General features: G+C 35.6%; 1 protein-coding gene across 7 annotated transcripts in view; it reads left to right on the top strand.

Moving 5' to 3' along the window:
• LOC126884565 (C-terminal-binding protein) overlaps positions 1–26,187 on the top strand; it is a 355,935-nt gene that overhangs the window by 264,420 nt on the left and 65,328 nt on the right. For all 7 annotated transcript variants that reach the window (XM_050650532.1, XM_050650537.1, XM_050650535.1 and 4 more), the window contains 2 exons: positions 3,968–4,627; positions 20,540–20,849. In XM_050650532.1, the coding sequence (XP_050506489.1) occupies positions 4,145–4,627; positions 20,540–20,849 (793 nt within the window). In that variant the 5' untranslated portion in view covers positions 3,968–4,144. The remainder of the gene's footprint in view (positions 1–3,967; positions 4,628–20,539; positions 20,850–26,187) is intronic.

Genomic DNA, 26,187 nt, shown 5'->3' on the forward strand with positions numbered 1-26,187 from the left:
GGTACTTTATCGGGGGGTTCGCCCGGTGACTCCACACTCCACAGAATAACAAATTATTTTGCACTTTCGAACGAATGAACGAACAGAAAACGAAACAAAGAAAAATGTAACATTAAACAAAGTAAATACATAGTATTGTATCTACCAAAAATTAATATTTTTGGAAGAGATCCAAAAAAACTAAAACAACTTTGACAGTTATTTTGATATATCGAATATTGCAAATTTTGCAATTTAAAACTAAATACGTTTACTAGTTTCATTATCAGAATAATGCGAGAGCCGCCTTGTATTACAAACCTTTCCTTTAACCAACGTTATTAGTTACCAGCGATGTATCGAATTGTAATGATGTCCATATTCATATTGTACGAGTACAGTTAGGATTAAGCACCAACAGGTACTTATTATAAACTAGCTAGCTGTTCCAGCTAAACCATTACATTACGTACGTATATGCAATTGTTTCTCGTTTTCGTTTTATTTCAAAGCAATAAAACAGAACATCGTATATATTTTGAATATAATGGGAAATAACTCTTCGAATATTGTAAATAAAAAATGTCGGTAGAATTGTGTTTCATAGAATTTATTATTTCCGTTCGAGTATACCTTGGATTTAGCTACATTGGAAGAGTAAACATGGTTTTATTACATTTTTGTGTGGCTCTGGTATTTATAAAACAACGAAAATGCCAAATTATATATTTAATCATTTAAATAAGGGATGGATGCGAATTCGTATACAATGGGTACAACAAACAAACAAAAATTTTAAACCAAAAACTGAATAAGAAATCCCTGAAATTAGTCTTCCCACCACATGAGATAAACTCAGTACCTTTTGCTCTCTTACATCTTAGACAAGATATCCACAAACATAGCCAAACACATAAAAAATGAAAGGAATAACATAGGCTTTCAGAAGAAACAACGTAAGCAAATACAAACTCAAAAGGAACCAATTACACAGTGATGTATACAAACTAGTGATGTAACGAATATTCGAGCGTATTCGCATTCGCGAATATTCGCATATTTTTGCATATTCGCATTCGTATTCGCGAGATTTGTGCGAATGTTTTGCGAATATCAACATCAGAAAAAAATAATAATTTGAGGATAATATTAGGTTAATAAAATCAAAATCTATTCAAATCTTATCTTTTTTGAAGTTATACTTCTTTAGGCGCGTTGGGAGTAAATGGTATATGTGCGCGAATTCATCAAAAGTCTTGGTCCTGGGTGCAGCTTAAACGTTATACGTTCTCTGATGTAATTACATAATTACAATGACCTGTCAACAATAATTGTTTAATATGTCGGTTATTTTATTAATACGTCAATGGTTATGGGTAAACAAATTGTGTGTATATTGGTTTATATTGTTGTGAGGACAGAGACAAAAAGCAAGTTTATAATTGTAGTGACTTTTTAAATAGTTACGTACCTAATTGTAAATGTTTTAGTACATATTGTAATAAAAAATTACATACCTATTTGGAAAATGTACCTAGCTAGTAGGTAATGCTTTGATTTACATAATTTGATTACCAACAAAATTTCTACCAATCTGCATCTAAATATATTGCTTTTTTAGTCTATATTTTGTTGTATTTTAATATCTTAACTCCATAAGAATCAAACTTATTTGATTAAACTAAGAGAATAAGCAACTGTCAAAAAAGTTTAAAACATTTAGTTGCTATATCTTCCCACATCATTCATGTCTCGGTAGCTAAATTCTGCGTGCGGTGTTCAGAAATAATTTCTTTCTTTCATTTTTCAATGTGTTTGCGTGTGTTTTATTGTTTTATATTTTTAATTTTTGGTATTGTTTTAATAAAAACTTTGGAAAGTAGTAAGTATTAAAATTAGTTTAATATTTAAATAAAATATAAATACACTGTTTAAAGTATATTGATTTCGTTGAAATCATATAATAGAAGTATAACTTCTTACGTGCGTACAAAGTACACAAACATTCATTTTTATTAAAAAAAGGTAACTTAACCTCGTATAATCACATTATCAGCCTTCACGTTATTTTATTATTTGTTATTATGTATTAAAGCTTAAGATTCAGATTGATTTAAACTAAATATCAATTAACTTCTCATTAAAACTTTAGAAAACATTACAAAAATACAAACAAAATTTAAAAAAACTTAATATTCGCATTCGCATCCGCATTCGCGAATGTCGGTAGCAAATATTCGCATTCGTATTCGCGAATGTTCAAAAAATAACATTCGTTACATCACTAATACAAACTGACTTGTTACAAACATTACGACATAAGTTACAAACTGGCATATAGTGACTGTCAATAAAATTACATCGGTCAAACTGGCAGAACCCTTAACAAATGTATAGTAGAACACGAAAGGGAATCAATAATAGAAAAACAGATTCTACGACTCTACGTACGCACTTTTCAGTGTTTTATTATTAGATTTAATCATTTAACAAACAGTACAGTCACTCAAACAATGTTTTGTAAGAATTTTTTGTACAGTTAATACTTTTTGAGATATTGGCGCCTAATGGGTGTCGTTTTTTGCATGTTTTTAGGCGAAGTTTTTGTGAAAAAACGGTCAAAGTCGAAATAAAATCAGATTATGGGAATTGTGTTTTAGAATCCTTATGAAATTATTGTGATGACTTTAAAAAGATAAAACAATAATTGACTAGTATTTGTTTGTAATAATTTAGAAATAAAATCACGCACAAACAATTCTATTTCGTAAAGAACTATTTTGTGATCAGAATGACACAAAGGTGCAATTATCCAGATTCATGAATTGTTTTACACAGTTGAATTAGTGCCACATATTTTCCCCATCTCCAGATTTGGCTCCCAGTTTTCAAGACAGACCTTCAATGGAGGCATTGGTAATTTATAATAATACATTCTTATTATAATAAGTGTTTTAAATGAATAAGAGACTAATTTATTAACAATTAAAATGTTTTTGTCGAAAAGCTTTCGTTTTCTTTGTTAGGTCAGATTGTTATTGGTAGGGAAACCCAAGCGGGAATTTTTGCAGTTACTCAAGCGCGTCAGATTATCACATGAGGAGAAACCTTGTACCCTGTAAATGTACCTCTACCATATTATATTGGCTCTTAATACAGGGGCGTTCGTTAAAGGGGGTCCGAAAAAATAATCTATCGTTAGAAAAACTCGAAATCGTCAGATTAACATAAGTACATGCAAAAGAGTGTATATTTAAAAAATCTGACGATTTGAGCGGGGCGTAAGGAAATCGGCAAAAGGCGGGGCGAGTCACAAAGTTTCACAAAAAAGCGAATATTTCGCGAAATAAACGTCAGCTCGAAAATCTAGAAAATACGTGTTTAATATTTTTCAAAAATCTATCGAATGATACCAAACACGACTCCCACGGAGAGGGGTGGGGGGTAAATTTAAAATTTTAAATACGAACCCCGTGATATTTCGAGAAATGAGCAACGTATTTTACTGGGGGTGGTTACTTTTAAATGTTAAATAGGAGCCCCCAATTTTTATTGCATATTTGGATTCTTTACGGAAAAATAAGCGACTTTTATTCGAGGCATTTTTTCGAATTATGGATAGATGGCTCTATAATCGGAAAAAACTATTGTTGGAAATGGAAAATTAAATTAAAAAATGGAAAGTCCCCCATTTTATGGAAAACTTAACTTTTTTTGGTTTTAGGACCTACTCTTCACAACCCAATCGGTCCCCATAACGCTCGAGTAACTGCAAATTTAGCATACTTTCCTCCCCTACTATATATCGAACAGTTCTGGTAATATAATCTGTATTGCTAACTTTTAAATTAAATATTTCCCCTCGTACATAAACCCCTATTTTCATGAAGTTTATATTAGAAACTCTTCAAAAAAAAATTAGATGTAGGGTAGATTAGTGTTCTGTTTAATTTGAATATAATTTTCTAATCGTTTTTTTTTGTTACAGATATCTTCATGTGCGACAATGAAGCGCACCCTAAACCGCGAAAGGTAACCGAAGGGTCAAGTCGCGGACGCTGTGGTCAGTAGAAGAACCCATTCGGAACCCAAAGTGCTAGGTGGTGTGATTGTGCGCGTGCGTGGCAGTGGCACCAATTTGTGCATGTGTGGTTAGTTGCACCCAATGGACAAGAGAAAAATGATGCCCAAAAGGCCTAGGTTTGAGCCACGCGGCCCAATTTCCAACGGACCCATGCAGACGAGGCCTCTCGTAGCTTTGTTGGACGGTCGTGATTGTTCGATAGAAATGCCAATTTTAAAAGACGTGGCCACGGTGGCGTTTTGCGACGCGCAAAGTACCAGCGAAATACACGAGAAAGTGCTCAACGAGGCGGTGGGCGCGCTCATGTGGCACACCATTATCTTGACTAAGGAGGACTTAGAAAAATTCAAGACTCTGCGTATTATAGTGCGTATAGGAAGCGGTGTAGATAATATTGATGTAAAGGCTGCAGGAGAACTGGGTATAGCGGTGTGCAATGTGCCGGGATACGGTGTAGAAGAAGTCGCCGATACGACGATGTGTCTCATATTAAACCTATACAGGCGAACATATTGGTTGGCTAATATGGTGCGGGAAGGAAAAAAATTCACAGGACCAGAACAGGTAATGTATTTATCTTTTATTGCTGTTAACATTTTAAGCCGGGATCCGATGGAGTGTGGCGTGGCACTCTTCACCAGTTTACGTCGGCAAAGAGAAATAGAATATATAAGAGTGAAAAGTATTTACTTTTTGATAAAATCGGTCGGACCATGCTTGTCTTCTCGAGTATCGAGGGTACATCACCAGTGTTGGCGGTAAAAATTTTAGTAAGCTGGCTAATTCATACAATGATAAAAATTCCAACTCAACGTCGTTAGATCTTCTTCTTCTTCTATACTACGGCCCAAATGCGCTACAGCCCAAATTGAGCCTTGGCCTCCTTTACTTTTTGCCTCCACCCTTTCTTGTCTGTGGCTGCTCTTCTCCATACACGGACTCCTAAAATGGCTTGTGCGTCGCTGTTTACTGTGTCTTCCCAGCGCTTTCTTGGCTTTACAACCGGTCTCTTTACCTGCATTCTAGCATTCAGTGCTCTTTTTGGTAGCCTATCCTCTCCCATTCTTATTGGGTCAATCCAAGCCAAGTGGTCCAAAGGTGGTTGCTTGACTATTTTCAATATTTTTTATTTTTCTACCTTTTAAACTTCAGTCTATGGAGAGTACAAAATTGCATTCATTTTATTTTTTAAAAATTTAGTTTGCCGATGACGGCCATTTTTGTTAAAGCGTGTCGATCATTTTCACGGAAAACATGGCTTCGCTCTTTAGCCAATATTTTTACTGAGGTTTGTCCTAGAACAATAAATCAAAAACCAAACTTTTTAGAAAAGTATGCTCTAAAAAAATTGCCTGTAGCATTATTTAATTTGAAACTACCCGTAAGGCCTTAAATGAACCTCAAAGTTGGAAAAGGTAAACTGATAAAATTCCATTTTCAGCATTTTTTTAACAGCATAAGGCAAACCGATAATGGTTTGTAATTTTTTTCTGGAAAAGACATACGTACATACTTTAAATAAAAAAAGTTCGAGATTTGAGACTTGAGTAAATTTTTTCAAAAAAAATCTCAAAAATGTAATTTTTTGAAAAATCTCAAAGTTTGACCCCTTATATCCCTGATGGGCACGGATGAAAAAATTTGAAATTTGGCTGAATGTTAGCCCCCTAGCAAGTAGAATAAGAAGTAAAATTTGGAGTTGCAGACTTACGTCATATAGGAGTAACAGGCCTGAAAAAATGGTCAAAAATCAAAATTTGAGCGTTTGCGGGCAGGGTAATTAAAGTTCAAATAAACTGTCTTATGAAATAAAACTTAATGTATTTTCACCAGATTTCACAATGAATACAAATTTATACCGGGTGGGCCAAAGAAAAGAGTCCACCTCGATATTTGGCAATAGTTACATATTAGATTTTAAGGAAATGCCGAAATAGGTCCATTTTTATTATATTGCAACTTTTTGGGATACATTTCATACTACGTGACGTCATCCATCAGAGCGTGATGACGTAATCGATGATTTTTTTAAATAGGAATAGGGGTTTTGTGACAACTAAAAATACATTGTACTGCTGTCATAAAATAGAAAAAAATGTTTATTTCACAAATAAACATTTCTTTTCGCTTAAATTAAATCACAAACAGCCTCCCACCTACCTCTTGACAGTTTGAACATTTAATTTAAGCAAAAAGCAAAGTTTATTTGAGTAATAATTAATTTTTTTTTCTATTTTATGACAATAATAAAATGTATTTTGAGTTAAATAAATTACATACATTCTTCTTTTTGTGTCAATTAATTTAATTCAAAAATTATTTTTTGGCCACCCATTATATTATTGTTTATACTACTGAACAGAGAATTGAACACTCTTTTAAATGAGATAACATACGACCCCTATTGCCATTAAAAAAATCATTGATTATGTCATCACGCCCAGATGGATGACGTCACTGACAATGACACGTCATAGAGACGTATAAAATATATATAAAAAAATTGTAATTTAAAAATAAAAATCGACCTGTTTCGGCATTCCCTTAAAATCCAATAACTGCCAAATATCAAGTTGAACTCTTTCCTTTGGCCCACCCTGTATAAATTTGTATTCATTGTGAAATCTGGTGAAAATTGATTAATTTTTATTTCATTAGACAGTTGATTTGAATTTTAATTAGCCTGCCCGCAAACGCTCAAATTTTGACCATTTTGATTTTTGACCATTTTTTCAGGCCTGTAACTCCTATATGAGGCAAGTCTGCAACTCCAAATTTTTACACCTTGCTAGGGGCTAACGTTCAGCCAAATTTCAAATTTTTTCATCCGTGCCCATCAGAGATATAAGGGGGCAAACTTTGAGATTTTTCAAAAAATTACATATTTGAGATTTTTTTTGAAAAAATTTACTCAAAGCTCAAACTTTTTTTATTTAAAGTATGTACGCATGTCTTTTCCAGAACAAATTACAAACCATTATTGGCTTGCCTTATGCTGTTAAAAAAATGCGGAAAATGGAATTTTATCAGTTTACCTTTTCAAATTTTGAGGTTCATGTAAGGCCTTAAGGGTAGTTTGAAATTAAATAATGCTATAGGCCGTTTTTTTACAGCATACTTTTTTAAAAAGTTTGGTTTTTGATTTATTGTTCTAGGACAAACCTCAGTGAAAATATTGGCTAAAGAGCGAAGCCATGTTTTCCGTGTAAATGATCGATACGCTTTAACAAAAATGGCCGTCATCGGCAAAATAATTTTTTTTAAAATAAAATGAATGCTATTTTGTACCTATAGACTGAAGTTTAAAAGGTAGAAAAATAAAAAATATTAAAAATAGTCAAGCAACTAACTTAATTTATATTGGACCACTTGGCATGGATTGACCCTATTAAATACATGTCCGGCCCATTGCAGTCTTTGTATTCTAATGAAGTCTGACAGAGGTGCTTCCTCTGTTGAGGAAGTTGATAAAGTTCGTTGTATCGACTTCGTCGTTAGATCACTCAATAGTAAAATTACCACGGCACTGATCATACTTGTCTTTAGCCTTGTTGAAGGGTTTGTATCAGCTTCTGATTTCCTTGAAACCATGTTCATTTACCAACAAATGATGGGAGACTTCGCGCCGATCCAGGCCGGCCATAATAACTATAAAGAGAGGATTCGTTCCCAGCCCAAGGATTGTAAATCACAAATTTTGGGGAAAATAACGCCATTTCACATTGCGTTGGTTCTCGTCTTTAGTTTTATCTATTTCTATTAGGTACATATTTTCGATTTCTCTAGGCGTGCCACGTCTAGTTCCGTTGGATCCCAGCTTTACACAAATCAAGCAAATAAAGTACTGGGATTAAGTTACCTACTTGATTAAGCTTGTATTATTCCTTTTTTGAAAATAAAAACATAAAGATGGGATTATCGAGTAAAAGCTCGATGAGTTAAATATAGCCGATCATGGGAATTTCTTTATTAAATAAAAAGGAGAAATTGTCTTGTTCATTAGATCGATGCTCCACCGAGTCCGATGTAATTGTCTCAGTCGTTCGGATATAACAGGAGGCTCTTTAAGAGAATGAAGCCAACTTTACTTACTTACTAACAAGTACTGACACACAAGAGTCTTACATGGATCATTAAAGATACAATATGATACAATTATTCTGACAAATACAGGGTGTTTGGTAAAGAATGGGCCATAGCTTAACCTCAGATTCCTGAGGTTAAAACAGGTCGATTTAAGCTAACTTAAAGAGCTTAGTACAAAAGATAATAATAACCGAAATACAGGGTGTCAAAGTTAAACTTTTATTTATTTTTGAATATTTCCTGACAGGCATGGGACAACAACACGAAATTTGGTAAGTGGTGCTGCTACTGTACACCCTACTAAATTATGTTAAACCAACGTTTCTGGCTACTACCAGAGGCGTACGACGGGAGAACGTGAATGGTTGACCCTTCCCAAATTCTACGCCACTGGCGGAATTGCTATTTTAGTGCAATTTTTTGATTCTCCAATACTTTCTATGTAAATCACATACTCTTCATTCGTAACAATAAAGGCATTAGTTTTCGAGATATTTGAAGCTAAAAACGAAGGAGCATAATACATCAATCAAAATAAATGTGCCTTTTCATTTTCAGCTTCAAATATCTCGAAAACTAATGACTTTATCGTTACGAGTAAAGAGTATATTATTTGCATAGAAAGCATTGGAGAACCTAAAAATTATGCTAAAGTAGCAGTTTCATCAGTGGCGTAGAATTTGGGAAGGGTCAACCATTCACTTTCCCCTGTCGTACGCCTCTGGTAGTAGCCAGAAACGATTATTTACCATAATTTAGTATTAGAGTGTACAGTGCCTACACTTTCTGCCAAGTATGACACGGATATGTCAAATAATTTTAAAGTACATATTCTTTTTTTTTTAATAATTTATTCTTTATTTAAAACTTTAAGAACTATGTGTGCCCGGTACTATAAAACTGTTTGACAGATCCTTATAATGATACTTGGCAGAAAGTGTAGGTACTGTACACCCTACTAAATTATGTTAAATTGTCGTTTCTGGTTAACACCAGAGTCATACGACAGGGGAAAGTGAATGGTTGACCCTTCCCAAATTCTACGTCACTGGTGAAACTGCTATTTTATCATAATTTTTAGATTCTCCAATACTTTATATGCAAATAATTACTCTTCATTCGTAACGATGAAGTCATTAGTTTTCGAGATATTTTAAGTTAAAAATGAAAAAGCACACTTATTTTGATTAATGTATTATACTCATTCGTTTTTAGCTTCAAATATCTCCAAAACTAATGGCTTTATCGTTACGAATGAAGAGTATGTTATTTACATAGAAAGTACTGGAGAATAAAAAAATTGCACTAAAATAGAAATTCCGCCAATGGCGTAGAATTTGGGAAGGGTCAACCATTCACGTTCCCCCGTCGTACGCCTCTGGTAGTAGCCAAAAACGTTGGTTTAACATAATGTAGCGTGATTAGTGTAATTACTTCTAATTACAATAAAACTAGCGGTTCGTAATTTATATACGACTTTATTTATATAAGTTACAGACGAATTTATCTTATACACTAAACTTATTCACAAAATATGCCCGTATTTATACCCAGTTGTTATTCTGGAACAATCGACTCCCATCTCGAGCTATCGGCTTGTTCCGCCTACGTGACGTACCTTCCAGAATTCTCCGGCGAGGCCTAGCACATCCGATTACGTCATTCTCGAGGTGTTTACTGTTATACGGGGATCGGCCAAGATTTCTTTTCCGCTACACTGCTCCCCTCTTAAGATCTGAGCGTCTCGATCAGCAACTCTAAATGAAGGCCCAGGATGGCGGAATCTACACGACTCTCCAGCTCTGCATACACCCTTCAAGAAGAAATAACAGTCTACTGTCTTTGAAGGGTACGACATCTTCGGGTTCATGCAACACACAGTGATTTGTACACCAGTTCCTCTGAAGACCACTTCAAGCATGCTTCTCACAATCTTCCAATCCAGATTTTCTACTGCATGGCCTATTTTTGGTAAAGCCAAATTTTTGATGTCATAATTACACACGATTTTCTTCAAATTAGTTAGAGCACGCCATATGTTCTCGTAGCTTGGCGTGTCCGTATAAGACTTTCTGGTCACCATATACAGCAAAGATCGAGGACCATCTTCCAATCGCAGTACTCTTCCAATTTTAGGCTGCTGATTTCTTAACTCGTCCAGGCGGCCGAACTTTCTATTGAATACGGACGATATTCCTTTAGTCATCTCGAGGTCTTGGGCAACACAGTGGGCCAGAGAGACGTTTTCTGGAACACCAAACAGATCTTGCTGAACTTCTGTGGTCACGCCGAATCTAGCACTCTTTCTCGCTGCGTAATTTGACATAAATTGATTAAAACTTGGCTGTGCGACATCTTTCATCTCCTGTTGGAGGACTCGTGCTTCTTCTGTTTCATTTGAGCCAGCATATGGTGCAAGACGATTTATGTGAATAACTTTTGGTTTACCGTTTGGCAACTTCTTAATTCTATATATTACGTCATTTATTTTCTTCTTAACTTCATATGGACCTTCCCATTGTCTTTGCAGTTTAGGACATAAGCCTCGACGACGTTGCGGATTATAAAGCCAGACAAGATCACCTACTTCGAAGCTTTCATTCTTGCATCGAGAATCATATTGATCTTTCATTCTGTCACTGGCTATCTGGATGTGTTGTCGGGCAAGTTCATGAATGTTGTTCATTCGTAATTTCAGGCGGTCAACGTAGTCTTCGCCTGCAACATGTTCCTCGGAAGGTCCGCAGCCAAACTCTAGGTCGCAGGGCAACCGAACTTCACGACCCAACATCAGGCAGGTTGGTGTTTGACCTGTAGTTTCATTTACGGCCGAGCGGTAGGCCATCAGGAATAAATGAATGTGTTGGTCCCAATCTCGCTGATGTTCAGATACAACTTTGGACAAGTGTTTACCCATCGTTCGGTTCATCCTCTCGACCATCCCATCTGATTGAGGATGCAGGGGTGTTGTTCTGGTCTTATTGGCACCAATCAATTTACAAACGTTTTGGAAAAGAGCTGACTCAAAGTTTCGCCCTTGGTCGGAGTGGATCTCCAAGGGAACACCAAATCGGCTAAAGAATTCTTTAACAAGTACCTCTGCAACGGTAGCAGCTTCTTGATTTGGTAATGCATAGGCCTCAGTCCATTTTGTAAAATAATCCATGGCTACCAGGATGTATTTATTTCCAGCATCGGTTTCTGGAAATGGACCTGCAATGTCGATAGCTACTCTTTCCATAGGACTTCCAACATTGTACTGTCTCATGGGTGCTCTCTTTTTACCAACCGGACCATTACCGGATGCACACAGTTCACATTTTCGGCACCATCTTCTTACATCATCTTTACAGTTCACCCAATAGAACCGTTCTCGAACCTTTTGCAGAGTCTTCGTAATACCAAAGTGTCCACCTGATGTACCGTCATGCAACTGACGCAATACTTCTGACACTTTACTTTTAGGTACAATTAACTGAAGCTTAGATTCTGTACCATCATCGTTCTCAAAGGTTCTGTACAGAAGATCATCTTTTAGTACCAGGCAATTCCATTGGCTCCAGTAGGCCTTGACTTCTGGACTACATGCACTAATGTTCTGCCAACTAGGTCTCTCACCTTGCCGCATCCAATCCAATACTCTTTTTATACATGGATCATCTTCTTGGGCGTCTTGTAACTGTTGGGGCTGCCATTGCTCATTAATTACGGTGGTTCGTCTCACGGGGCAAAATCGTTCCTCTAATTTGGCACAGTGATTACAATTCGCACTGCATGGTCGTCTCGAAAGGGCATCAGCATTTGAGTGAACTCTTCCGGCCCTGTGTTCTATCTCGTAATCATATTCTTGTAATCGTTCTAACCATCTTGCCATCTGGCCCTCTGGATTACGGAATTGTATGAGCCATTTTAGAGCAGCGTGATCGGTGCGAAGAAGGAACTTTCTGCCATACAAGTATTTATGGAAATGTTCGCAAGCCTTCACTACACCCAGCAGTTCTCTTCTGGTAACGCAATAGTTTCTTTCCGGTTTCGACAGGACTTTGCTGAAATAAGCGATGACTTTTTCCTGTCCGTCCTGGATTTGGGAGAGAACAGCTCCTATAGCACTGTTGCTAGCATCGGTATCCAAAACAAATTTTCCTGCCTGTCCCGGGTAGCTTAATATCGGTGCACTGATCAGAGCCATTTGTAGTTGTTCGAAAGCTTTTTGGCACTCTTCACTCCATGTATATTCTTTGCCCTCCTCCGTCAACTTTGTTAGGGGCTTGGAGATATTGGCAAATCCTTTGACAAATCGTCGGTAATATGTACATAGGCCAAGGAAACTTCTAATTTCATGTTTATCTTTTGGTACTGGCCAATCTTTAATTGCATCAATCTTTTCAGGATCAGCTGTTACACCATTACTCGATACAATATGTCCTAAGTACCTAACTTCTCGTCGAAACATGTGACATTTCTTCGGACTTAACTTCAAGTTCGCTGCCCTCAATCGTTGAAAGACGTCTATTAGATTCTTGGCATGTTCATCAAAGGACCTTCCAACCACAATTACATCATCCAAGTAAACCAGGCATGTTTTCCATGTTAGACCTCTTAAAACGGCCTCCATTAATCTTTCAAATGTGGCAGGGGCATTACATAAACCAAACGGCATAGCCGTGAACTGCCAAAGCCCTGATCCTATCGAAAATGCGGTTTTCTCCCGATCGGCTGGCTCCATGTCTACTTGCCAATATCCACTTTTTAAATCGAGTGTGGAAAACCAACGAGAACCGGAGAGAGTATCCAATGTATCGTCTATTCTGGGCAAAGGATAACTATCTTTTTTTGTTACCGCATTGAGCTGGCGGTAGTCGATACAAAAACGCGTTGAACCATCTTTCTTCTTTACCAGAACTACTGGTGATGTCCATGGACTGTTCGATGGTTCAATTACTCCTTGTTTGTCCATATCCTTGATAATCTCTTCGGCCTCATCTCTTTTCGCAAATGGAAGTCGTCTAGGCCGTTGTCTGATTGGCTGAGCGTCTCCGGTATTTATTTTATGCGTTACTATGCTTGTTTTGCCCTTATCCTTCTTATCAATAGCAAAAACATCTTGATACTCTATCAGCATAGACCTTACTTTTTCCGTTCGTTCATAGTCAAGGTCTTGGCATCTTTCAATGATCATCTCGACAAGGTCTTTTGGATACTTTGACTTTGATGATTTCTCATTGGTATTCATAGAGCAAATTGAAGCCACGGGAACACACTGTCCGATCAAAGCTCCTCTACTTAACTTAATAGCAGTTTCCCTTAAATTCATAACTCTTACAGGGATGACATCTCGAACTTTTACCAAAGTTTTCGCCGTTAGGAACTCGACATTTTCTACATCTTCGACCATCCTTAAACTTCCCTCTCGGCAGTGTCCATCAAGCATGGCCATCAGAATTTTCTCACTATTACCGGGTATGGTTACGTCGCATGTAGTTAGTAAGCGGATGACATCTTCTTTGTCGTCGTGAAAGGGCAACTCTTCACCGTTGATCCTGAGAACTCCATTTTGAACATCCAATATTGCCCCCACTTTTCGTAGTACGTCCATCCCCAATATGAACTCGTCGGAGATCTCGGCAATTAATACTTGATGTTCAACTGTGGTCTGGCCAATGGATACTGACATATTAGCCTCGCCATATGTATTAATTAGCTCACCAGTTGCTGTTCTAAGCTTTACTGTTGCAGGTGATAATTTATTATGGTCTCGTACTACATCTGGACGTGCGATAGTTCTCGTTGCACCTGTATCCACCAAAAATGATCTACATCTATTATTGATACGACCTTCGATGTATAAGTTGTGGATTCCACCGGAGGACGTAAGGTTGACAGTTACTATGGGGGCTCTAGTTCTCGAGGTCGGCAGTTGCCCCTTGGTGTCGACCCGCTCTAGTTTTCCGACGGCTGTACGATATTCTTACAATTACGTCGAATGTGGCCTACGTCTCCGCAATTCCAACATCTAGGCTCGCGTCTCTTTGGCATCTGATTACTCAATACTCTCCGTATCATTTCCTCCAGACGTTCATCGTTGTGTTCGTCACTTTCTTCAATGGTTCTTACTCTATGGCTTCGTGAAGTTTGACTAGCCGTTTCGTGTTCCAATGCAATAGCAAGTGCTTCATCTAAAACTTTCAGTCTTGCTAGTCGTAAAGCTTTCTGTAGTTCACTATCTTTCAGCCCATTGACAAAGGTATCTACCGCAATTTCTTCTAAAATGCTGTCTGGCACCTCCGGATAAGCCAACCGCACCACACGAGCCACATCTGCTTCAAATTCTTGCAGATTCTCACTTGCTCGTTGACTTCTATTTCTCAGTTGTGCTTTGTATACTTGTTGTAGATGGGCATCTCCATAGCGTTTTTCTAGACGAGTGAACAAGGTCTGGTAACATTTTTCTTGACCCTTAGGAATTGATCTTAATATATCTGCAGCATCACCTCGCAAAGCAGCAGTCAAGGAAACAGCCTTTTCTTGTTCGGTCCAATGGTTGGCGGTCGCAATAGCTTCGAATTGTCTAAGGTATATGGACCAAGAGGACTTCCCATCGAATGGTGGTAATTTAAATCTCATATGATGCGATGTTTCGTCTCTCGGTGTTTCATCCTTCACTACAAGATCTAAAGCTACTGCATTAACTGATGGTTGTACTTTTGTATCAGTTATCATGCTCTCTAGTTGTTTGATCTTCTCTTCTAGCATTTCTTTATTGTCGTCTACACTTTTCTGTATCTTATCGAATGTTCTGGAAACTTCTTCAAATTTCTCGTCGGTCTGTTTACAAACGTCTTTTATTACTTGAGAAACACTTTCAAATTTCTCATCGCTTTTTCTACAAGTTTCATCGATCTTTTGAGAAATGGTTTCGAATTTCTCATTGTTTTTTTTACTAACTTCTTCAAGTTTCTCGTCGCTTTTTCTAGAAGTTTCATCGATCTTTTGAGAAACACTTTCAAATTTCTCGTTGCTTAACTTAGAAGTATCATCAATCGTTTCAGAAACAGTTTTTAATTTCGATAAGATTGCTTGTTCTGCTGACTGGAAGTGGAACGTCTCTGGATCATCTCCGTTCTTCGTTAGGACTTCCTCGAGTCGTGCTTGTAGGACTATCTTGAGCCCACTGCTGTCCAGATCCCGTTCCTCTAGCTGTTCACGGAGCTGTTTTACTGTAAGTTCTCGTAGCAACATCTTTGGTCGGCACACACGTACTTTCCAAAATGTCTTTTAAAAGTCTTTCCGAATACCGAACAATCAACGCACTTTAACTATTCCCGACGAATAAAGTCCAAAAGTCTTTTAAAGTCTTTCCGAATACCGAACAATTAACGCACTCCGGTTATTCCCGACGAATAAAGTTCAAAAGTCTTTTAAAGTCTCTCTGTAATTCACTTATTTATATCGCACTAAGTTTACCGAACACCGACACCAACTGTAGCGTGATTAGTGTAATTACTTCTAATTACAATAAAACTAGCGGTTCGTAATTTATATACGACTTTATTTATATAAGTTACAGACGAATTTATCTTATACACTAAACTTATTCACAAAATATGCCCGTATTTATACCCAGTTGTTATTCTGGAACAATCGACTCCCATCTCGAGCTATCGGCTTGTTCCGCCTACGTGACGTACCTTCCAGAATTCTCCGGCGAGGCCTAGCACATCCGATTACGTCATTCTCGAGGTGTTTACTGTTATACGGGGATCGGCCAAGATTTCTTTTCCGCTACAATAATTTAGTAGGGTGTACAGTAGCAGCACCACTAATGTAATTTAATACGTTTTAATAGGTAGGTAAATTAAGGATCATTGTTTATATAAGATTTAGGAAATCCGTAACATTTCCGTCCATCTTTATTTAGACCGATGTCTACATAAAGAATTTATAATGTAAAAGTATATACAGTGATGAGCGTGCTAATAACCGGCAAAATAGCGCAAAAGATGGAAAACGTATTAAGTTGTGAGATAAAAAGAAATGAAACTAGTCGAGCTGGGAAATTTAGTGATATTAACCTATAAATTTACATTATATTGATTGTTTCCCACCTTTACCGGTATCAATGTGTATGTCAACTAAAATTGTCACTGTGACAATGGTAGTTTCCAAACTCGCCCGATAGGTCTAAAGGTGGGAAACAATCAATATAATGCACATATAATGTAAATTTTTAGGTTAATATCGCTAAATTTCTCAGCTCGACTAGTTTCATTTCTTTTATCTAAGTCCCACAAAGTAGGTTTATATCTACGCCCGTTCGGGATTTTTCCGATTTGCAAACTTTCGACAGTTCTTTCTTGTACTCCGTAAGAAATGCACAAATTTTTTTTACAACGGTGTTTCGATCTGCCGATGGATCAAACTCCCGGTATTTTTTACGAGCTCAATATCTGCTACATCTTTTTTTTTTATTTCTGTTGGAATATTCTTTGCTCTTAACGAGTCACAAATACGTGTGACTTTTATAAAGTTCAATGGACTCACTCAAAAGCTCCCGATGAGTTTGTCTTGATACGCCTGCCATTTCGCCTTGAAAACTAACAAAACAGACGGAACATCTGTATCTCTGACTGGGCAATAAAACAAACAGAAAATTGTAGCAAAAAATCACTGCATCTTGTTCACTCGTTTAGACAAGTCGGTACGATTCTCCGAAATTTATTCCGGGTACGGCCAACCATGCAATCCAACTCCAATTTCGATAAATCGCTGAGATATCCCGTTTACACACGACGATAAATAATAAAACAACCCGATCGTTACAATTAGTGTTGCCCAAAATTGGTCTTGGTCTTGCAGTCTTGGTCTTGTTCTTGCGTTTTTGCAAGACCAAGACCGCCTAATTTGAGCAAGACCAAGACTTACCGTGCAAGATTTGAGCAAGAACAAGACTAAGCCCGCAAGACTCTTACTAGTCATGTCGCCAGGGGGGGGGTACAACGGCCTCCTGTATTCAGATGGACTTACCCAAGTTTTTTTTATGTATTTTGACCTGTAGAACACGAATTTTTTGGGTAACAGTTGATCCGCATGTCGATAAGATTGTTATAAACCAAGAAGTTGAGGAATCACATAACAGCGATTTCTCGCAAAACAAAACATTTTTTTGTATTTTTTGGGCCATTCTAACCAAAAAATGTTCCTACACGTTTTTTCGTAGGATGCATAGTTTTCGAGATAAACGCGATTAAACTTTCAAAAAATCGAAAAATTGCAATTTTTGAACCCGAATAACTTTTGATTAAAAAATAAAATAGCAATTCTGTTTACCGCATTTGAAAGTTCAAGTCGAATTATATCGGTTTTAATTATTTGTATTGCTAAAAATTTATTATTTTATTGTTAAAAAAAGCTATAAACACCTAGTGCTTGAGTGATGTTTTCAATGATTTCTCATTTAAAATCGAACGAGTAAGTAGAAGAGGTACAAGTGCAAGCGGGGCTATTTCTACGTAGCATGCATTAAAACGCATGTATTAGGCACGGGAAACACTATGTGTTTAAAGCTTTTTTTAACAATCAAAAAATAAATTTTTAGCAATGCAAATATTCAAAGCAGATATATAATTTGACTCAAACTTTTAAAGGCGGTAAGCATAATTGCTATTTTATTTTTTATTCAAAGGTTATTCGGGTTCAAAAATTGCAATTTTTCGATTTTTTGAAAGTTCAACCGCGTTTATCTCGAAAACTATGCATCCTACGAAAAAACTTGTACATTTTTTGGTTAGAATGACCCAAAAAATACAAAAAAATGTTTTGTTTTGCGAGAAATCGCTGTTATGTAATTCCTCAACTTCTTTGTTTATAACAATCTTATCGACATCCGGATCAACTGTTACCCAAAAAATTCGTGTTCTACGGGCCAAAATACATAAAAAAAACTTGGGTGAGTCCATCTGAATTAAGAAGGCCGTTGTACCCCCCTGGCGACAGGACTATACATCTTGGAGTTAGAACTGAGGGTCGTTTTAGAGAGTATATTAGTTCGGATATATTCTTAGATACTCTATGAGAGGCAAAAAAATGTTTAACAAAAATTTGGAAAATTGGACTTCGCGCATTACGAACAATACCACAAACATACATAGCGAATCAAAATATCTATTAAAATAACACTTGACACATTTGACACGTACTCAGAGATTATTATTACAATGCAAAAATGAAATATTTTTACATTCTTGCAAAGTTGCTGAAAGAATGCGGCTAATACTTAAAAATATTAATAACGAGACACATTATTGCAGATACAACCAGATACATACCGTGTAAACAAAATAACGAAATATTTAATAACGATATACAGTCTACCGAGGCATTGAACAAAGAAATATTTACAGTGAAATGTATGCAAGACAAAAGCATATTATTTACTTACCTATAGCAGTTTTTTCTGTAGTTAAATTAAATTGGTCATTTGTTTTATCAATCGACTGTTCTTTTGTTACTCTTTGTGTTTGGTGATATATACTACTCCAAGAAATTAACGCACCACCTTAAAAACGGGTCATTTTTGATGTCTTGAATTTCCTAAACCTGTTGTCCGATTGAAGTGATTTTTTTAATATGTTATAGCCTTATTCTTTAACAATATCGCTGTAATAATACTATTGCTAGTCAGGTAAATTGTCATTCTATACCGGGTGTACCAATTAAACTGTGTTTTTTTTTCTCAAAGTTCGCATCACCCTATGGAATATTCTAGCTTATAAAATATTAAAATTAAAACCCATCTATAGCCCCATATTCTCTTAACATTTTAAAAAGTTAGGTACATACTTTTTTAGCTAGCCATGTTTTTCATAAATAAGTATACTTTAAAGCAGCGTTTCTCAACCTTTTTGTATCATGTACCACCTACAGTTCTTTTTATTATTTTTGGTACCACCTATATTTTTAGATTGTATTATCAAGACGTACTAAGTATTACTATTTTAATTGTTTTTGTGTTTTGTGTACCACCGCAAATGATGATATGTACCACCAGTGGTACATGTACCACAGATTGAGAACCGCTGCTTTAAAGGGTAATTACTCTGCACGAAAAAGTAATGACAGTTTGCTTTTAAACGTATGTTCGCAAATACTTCTTTTCGGAAATAGGGGATGTTAAAATTGTTCTTACAAACTGACGATTTATTTATTGCTCTAAAACCGGTTGAGATATGCAAATGAAATTTGGTAGGTTTTAAGAGGTAGTTATTATGCATTTTTGACATACAATTAAGATTTTAATTTTCACCAATGGCGCGCATACCTACGTGTAACCGGTTTGTTTAGAATTACCCCTTTAAATTTGCCATACTTATTTCAAAACAGCCTGTATTGATGAAAAACATGGCTAGTTATTAAAATTCCTAACTTTGTTGTTATCCAACATAAGCGAATGAATAAAAAACAGAATGTTAAGAAAATATCAGACTGTAGTAGGGTTTTAATTTCAGTATTTTATAAAGGCCAGAATATTCCACAGGATGATGCGAACTTTGAGAAAAAACACAGTTTGATTGGTACACTCATTGGTACCGGTACGGTATCCGGTACCTATAGGTACAACGACAATTCTGTGGCTTGGTTCTAAAAGGGCCAATGTCAAATTTTTGTTTTTTTTGTACAGCTTTCTTTTGAATTTAATTGACTAAACAAAATGCAAAAAATCGACACTGGCCCTTTTAGCATTAAGCCTCATTATGTGACTGTGTTAAAATGGCCAATTTCAATTTTTTACATTTTGTTTCGTCAATATTAACTTCAAAAGAAAGCTGTACAAAAAAAAACAAAAATTTGACATTGGCCCTTTTATAACCAAGCCACAGAATTTACCTTCTAGCAACAATATTATTACAGCGATATTGTTAACGAATAAATAATTCAAGCTTAAAATTTACCTACTCTGTTACGTTGTTCTACGATATGTAATAGGCTAATGGGAAACTGCGAGACTTGCAAGACTCTTGCTGCAAGACCAAGACCTGGAGCGCAATACCAAGACCAGGTGTACTGTTGCAAGACCAAGACTGTCTAAGTCTCGTCTTGGTCTTGCATTTGGGCAACACTAGTAGTTACAATAAATTGCTCGCATTTATCGCAGCCCCTTGGATTTACATTGGATCCATATTTCTCCCGATCCGGAATGATATCGGATTGAAAACAAACCAAGGTATTAAAGCGTAGTGCCTACACTGCATTGGAAAGCCCGATTCGATAGTGCAATGATAGTACATCGGATTCGATCGGGAGAAATACGGTTCCAATATAGGTGTACCCTAAACCGGCATTTACTTCCGAAAAGCATATTACATATTATTTATGGATTTCGATGATCCCTAGGTTCGAGAAGCGGCGGCGGGCTGTGCCAGGATACGAGGTGATACTTTGGGAATCGTAGGACTAGGAAGAATCGGCTCAGCGGTCGCACTGAGGGCGAAAGTATTTGGTTTTAACGTGATTTTTTATGACCCGTACCTCCCCGATGGCATCGAGAAGAGCTTGGGCTTGACGCGTGTCTATACCCTTCAAGATCTCCTCTTCCAATCAGACTGCGTGTCGCTACACTGTACACTCAACGAACACAATCACCACCTTATCAACGAGTTTACTATTAAACAGATGAGGCCAGGAGCGTTTTTAGTTAATACAGGTAAGAGTGTTTTGTTATTTCAAACCAACAGTTAGTAACTATACTAAATTTACATTCAAGATACAGTAGAAATAAACAAACCAAGACAAGTTAAATGCTACTAGGAGCACCCCCGAATCATAATTTGCAATGTCTAAACTTTGGAAATCATGATTTGGGATTTACGATGTATATACATTGTAAATTATGATTCGGGAGTACTCCTAGTAGCATTTAACGTGTCTTGGTTTGTTTATTTCTACTGCATCTTGATTGTAAATTTAGTATAGGTTTGCATTTAAACAACAGCCATTCTCGTAAAATTCTCCTAAAATCCTTCTGTGATAATCGCGACAGTTATATTTAAGTAAAACTGTTAACAACAACCAAATAAAACAAATTTAACTAGAAAGGGAACATCCATAAACTACGTCGTAAAAATTTTGGAATTTTTAATACCACCCTCCCCCCTTCCGTCGTAAAGCGTGATTTACAGTCGCTCAGTTTTACAGTTTACAGTTTTGTAATTGCAACTCATGACCCCCCCCCCCTTTTAATGATTTTTTTAATTTCATGTTATTTCTGGATTTTTTAAAGTTAATTCTCAAACTTTATTTACGAATGTATCCAAATCAGTACTAATATGTAGTTCATTAATATCGAATACTTTTTTTCCCTCAATTCATTCACAACTACCTAATTAGCTTTATTTGGTCCAAAGGCAACAAAATATACCAAACGACGCCGTCGGATGTGCACTCATGGCCCCCTCCCCCCTGTCGTATACCGTCGTAATAAGCAAAGGCCCCCTCTCCCTGTCGTATACCGTCGTAATAAGCAAAGGCCCCCTCCCCGTTTTCTACGACGTAGTTTATGGATGCTCCCAAATCTACAGAAAATGTGAACTAAAGATTTCTTAAGCTGTCTGGAAAACCAAATTCTGGTAACACCTGAATCCAATCCTTATACAATTTACAAGGCATACGGAACGATAATTGAATAGACATGGGGAATCTATAATATGCATTCCACAACACGTCAATTTTACTAGCTAAAAATCCAACGTATTTTGATTCCTAGTACTCAATTTGTGAGTAGAACTAAGTAATGAAAGACAGTCAAGACAAGATTTAATTTCGTTCCAGAGACCACCACCATCTGTTTATGTACGTTTCATCATTTTGGATTCCTCAGAACAGCCCGTGATGTGCTCTGAATCGAAACCAAATCTGACTGTCATATCTATTAGATGTCGCTATTGCGTCCTTTAACAAATTATTTCTTATTAATTTGCTAACATGGCAGTCAGATTTGGTTTCGATTCAAAGCACACCACGGGCTGTTCTGAAGAATCCATGAAACGTACGTAAACAGATGGCGGTGGTCTCTGAAATGAAATTAAATCTTATGACTGTCTTTCATTACTTATACATGAGCGGGACACCCTCAAAAAAGCGCTTAGTTTTCGAGATACTGACCACGGAGGGGTGAATGGCTAATTTTATTCATACTTTATATTTTCGAGGGTGCTGAAAACGAAAATGAAGTTTATTTTGAATTTTATGTGGGGGAACATTGTCAAAATCGCAATTTTAACCTAAAAATAAAAAAAATGAAATCACGTTTTTTTGCGATTACCTCGCTACAACTCTGTTCGATTTTAATATTTTTTTCTGCAATTTTTACAGTATTAACATTTCTGAAGACAACGGTACCTCTTTCAAGCTTTTATTCTTATCCTGATAAAGGTTATGAATTTTTCAAAGGAAAAGGTGCGTGCAAAGTTTAATCGCAAAAGTTGAGTGACGAAATTTAAAATTTAGCCTTTTAATCACGTTTATGTTAAAGTAGAGAGTACAAAGAAGTTTTCTGGTAAGTTTTAGATCAAAATGTTTTATAGAAAAAAAAATAGTGCAACTTTTAATGTCGACATTAGAAATCCCCAATATAACGCTTATTTTTCGAGATACTGACCATGGGTGGAGAATGGCTAATTTTGGTCTTAGATTATGTTTTTGGCCGTGATGAAAACTAAAATGAAATTTATTTTAAATTTTAGGTGGGGGAATATTGTCAAAATTGCAATTGTACCCTAAAAATAAAAAAAAAATTAAATCACGTTTTTTTGCGTTTAGCTCGCAACTCTGGTCCGTTTTAATATTTTTTTCTAAAGTTTGTACACTATATAGGGTGAGGCAGATAACTGGCCTATTAGAAATATCTCGAGAACTAAAGGCAACAGAATCATGAAAATTGGAATAAAGGGGTTTTGAAGGATGATCTATTAAATAAAAATATTTTCATCTCTTTGCAACTTCCGGTTATACCGGAAGTTGCTTATATATAACTTCGTCTTTTTAAATGGGACACCCTGTATATTTTTTACATTTTTGGATTCTCTTCGATGTCTTCTTTCTTAAAATATAAGGTTTTGTAATATTATACAGGGTATTTTAAAAGATAATTACGTTTTTTTATTAATTTCGTAGCAACATTCACACCCTGTAGAATTGTAGTAGTTTGACATCTGAAACTCTACTTACGTTCAAATGATTTTTAATATACTCTACTATTCTTAAGAATTATTAGTATAGCTAAATTTTTAATTTTAGTATACAGGGTTGGTCGAAACTCGGAATGAGTATTTTCTGAGTTTTCTTAAATGGAACAACCTGTATTTTTGTATTGTAGTGAAATGATATTTTATAGTACTTTTTTATTTCTTAAGCATTCCCTATACCTAACTGCTTTAATTTGTGAGTTATTGGTGATTCAAGCTAAACATTAATTGCAACAAAAAATACGTAAAATTTTATTAGGTTGGCCGTGAAAATATTCAATCCCAAATAATTTTTCAGAAATAAATACATATTAATCCAGACTGGTCCTTAAAATTACCAATAATGGTTTAGCTGTCGAAATACCTACTTAGTTAAGATTGTTGTGCGATTAACAATTAAGCACAAATTAAAGCAGTTGGGTATAGGGAATGCTTAAGAAATAAAAATGTACCATAAAATATCATTTCATTACAATACTAAAATACAGGGTGTTCCATTTAAGAAAACTCAGAAAATACTCATTCCGAGTTTCGACCAACCCTGTATACTAAAATTAAAAATTTAGCTATACTAATGATTCTTAACAATAGTAGAGTATATTAAAAATCATTTGAACGTAAGTAGAGTTTCAGATGTCAAACTACTACAATTCTACAGGGTGTGAATGTTGCTACGAAATTAATAAAAAACATAATTATCTTTTAAAATACCCTGTATAATATTACAAAACCTTATATTTTAAGAAAGAAGACATCGAAGAGAATCCAAAAATGTAAAAATATACAGGGTGTCCCATTTAAAAAAACGAATATAAGCAACTTCCGGTATAACCGGAAGTTGCAAAGAGATGAAAATATTTTCATTTAATAGATCATCCTTCAAATCCCCTTTATTCCAATTTTCATGATTCTGTTGCCTTTAGTTCTCGAGATATTTCTAATAGGCCCTTTATTTACCTCACCCTGTATATCGCTCCCTTTTTTGAAGACAATGGTTTCTGCTTTAAGCTTTTAGTCTTATTCTAGTAAAAGAAGTACAAGGTGCAGATTCATGAATTGCAAAGTTTAATCGCAAAATTTGACTGACAAAATTTGAAATATAGATTTTAAATCAAATTCAAAAATAAAACATGAGTACAAAGAAGTTTTCTGGAAAGTTTTGGATCAAAATGTTTTATAGAAAACCAATGGTGCAACGTTTATCTACGTTATAAATCCCCAAAATAACGCTAATTTTTCGAGATACTGATCATTGGTGGTGAATAGCTAATTTTGGTCGTACTTTATGTTTTTGATGGTACTGAAAACGAAAATCAAGTTTATTTTGAATTTTAAGTGGGAGAAAATTGTCAAAATCGCAATTTTGCCCTAAAAAAAAAAAAAAAGTTAAACGACGTTTTTCTTAAAATTAAAAGTTGCACCATATTTTTTCTATAACATATCTAGACCTAAAACTCCCCACAAAACTTCCTTGAACTCTATGGTTTAACATAAACGTAATCAAATAGATAAATTTTAAATTTTGTCACTTAATTTTTGCGATTTAACTCTGCAATTCACGAATCTGCACCTTTTATTTTTAAAAATTCATAACTTTTATAAAAAAGACTGAAAGACTACAGTTACTTTCATAGCCTTCACAAAGGTAAGAAATATATGCCGTAGAAATTTTAGAAAAAAATATTGAAATGGAACAGAGTTGTAGCGAGTTAAACGTAAAAATTCGTGACTTCACTTTTATTTTTAGGTTAAAATTGCGATTTTGACAATGTTCCGTCACATAAAATTCAAAATAAACCTCTTTTTCATTGTCAGCACCATCGAAAACATAAAATATGTGGTCCCATGGTCAGTATCTCGAAAAATAAGCGTTATTTTGGAGATGTATAACGTCTATATTAAAAGTTGCGCCAGTTTTTTTCTATTAAACATTTATAACTAAAACTTTCCAGAAAATTTCTTTGTACTCTATGTTTTATAGCATAAACGTGATTAATAAGATAAATTTTAAATTTTGCCTCTTAACTATGGGATTAAACTTTGCAATTCACGAATCTGCACCTTGTACTTTAAAAAATTCATAACTTTTACTAAAATAAGACTAAAATCTTAAAACAGATACCGTTGTCTTAAAAAAGTGAGCAACATATAGTGTACAAACCTTAGGCAAAAATATTAAAATCGACCAGAGTTGTAACGAGTTAAAGCAAAAAACGTGATTTCACTTTTTTTTTTATTTTTATGGTAAAATACGATTTTGACAATGTTTCCCCACATAAAATTCAATATAAACCTCATTTTCGTTTTCAGCAACTTCAAAAATATAAAGTAAGAATAAAATTAGCCATTCAGATCTGCGTGGTCAGTACCTGGCCATTTTAGTGGTATCTCCCGCTCGCCTATTAGTTCTACTCACAAATTGAGTACTAGGAATTAAAATTCGTTGGCTTTTAGCTAGTAAAATTGACGTGTTGTAGAATGCATATTTTAGATTCCCCATGTCTATTCATTTGTCGTTCGTATGCCTTGTAAATTGTAGAAAGATCGGATTCAGGTGTTACCAGAATTTTATTTTCCAGCGTAAGAAATCTTTAGTTCTCTTATGCTTTATATTTCTCATTGCTTAAATAGATGTCGCTATTGCGTCTTTTAGCAAATTATTTTTTATTAATTTGCTTACTTGACAGTCACATTTGGTTTCGATTTAGAGCACACCACGGGATTCTCTGAGGAATCAAAAAGGATGAAACGTTCGTAAACAGATGGTGGTGGTCTCTGAAACGAAATTAAATCTTAAAC

This window comes from Diabrotica virgifera, chromosome 5, assembly GCF_917563875.1.
Source record: "Diabrotica virgifera virgifera chromosome 5, PGI_DIABVI_V3a".
Lineage (NCBI taxonomy): Eukaryota > Metazoa > Arthropoda > Insecta > Coleoptera > Chrysomelidae > Diabrotica > Diabrotica virgifera.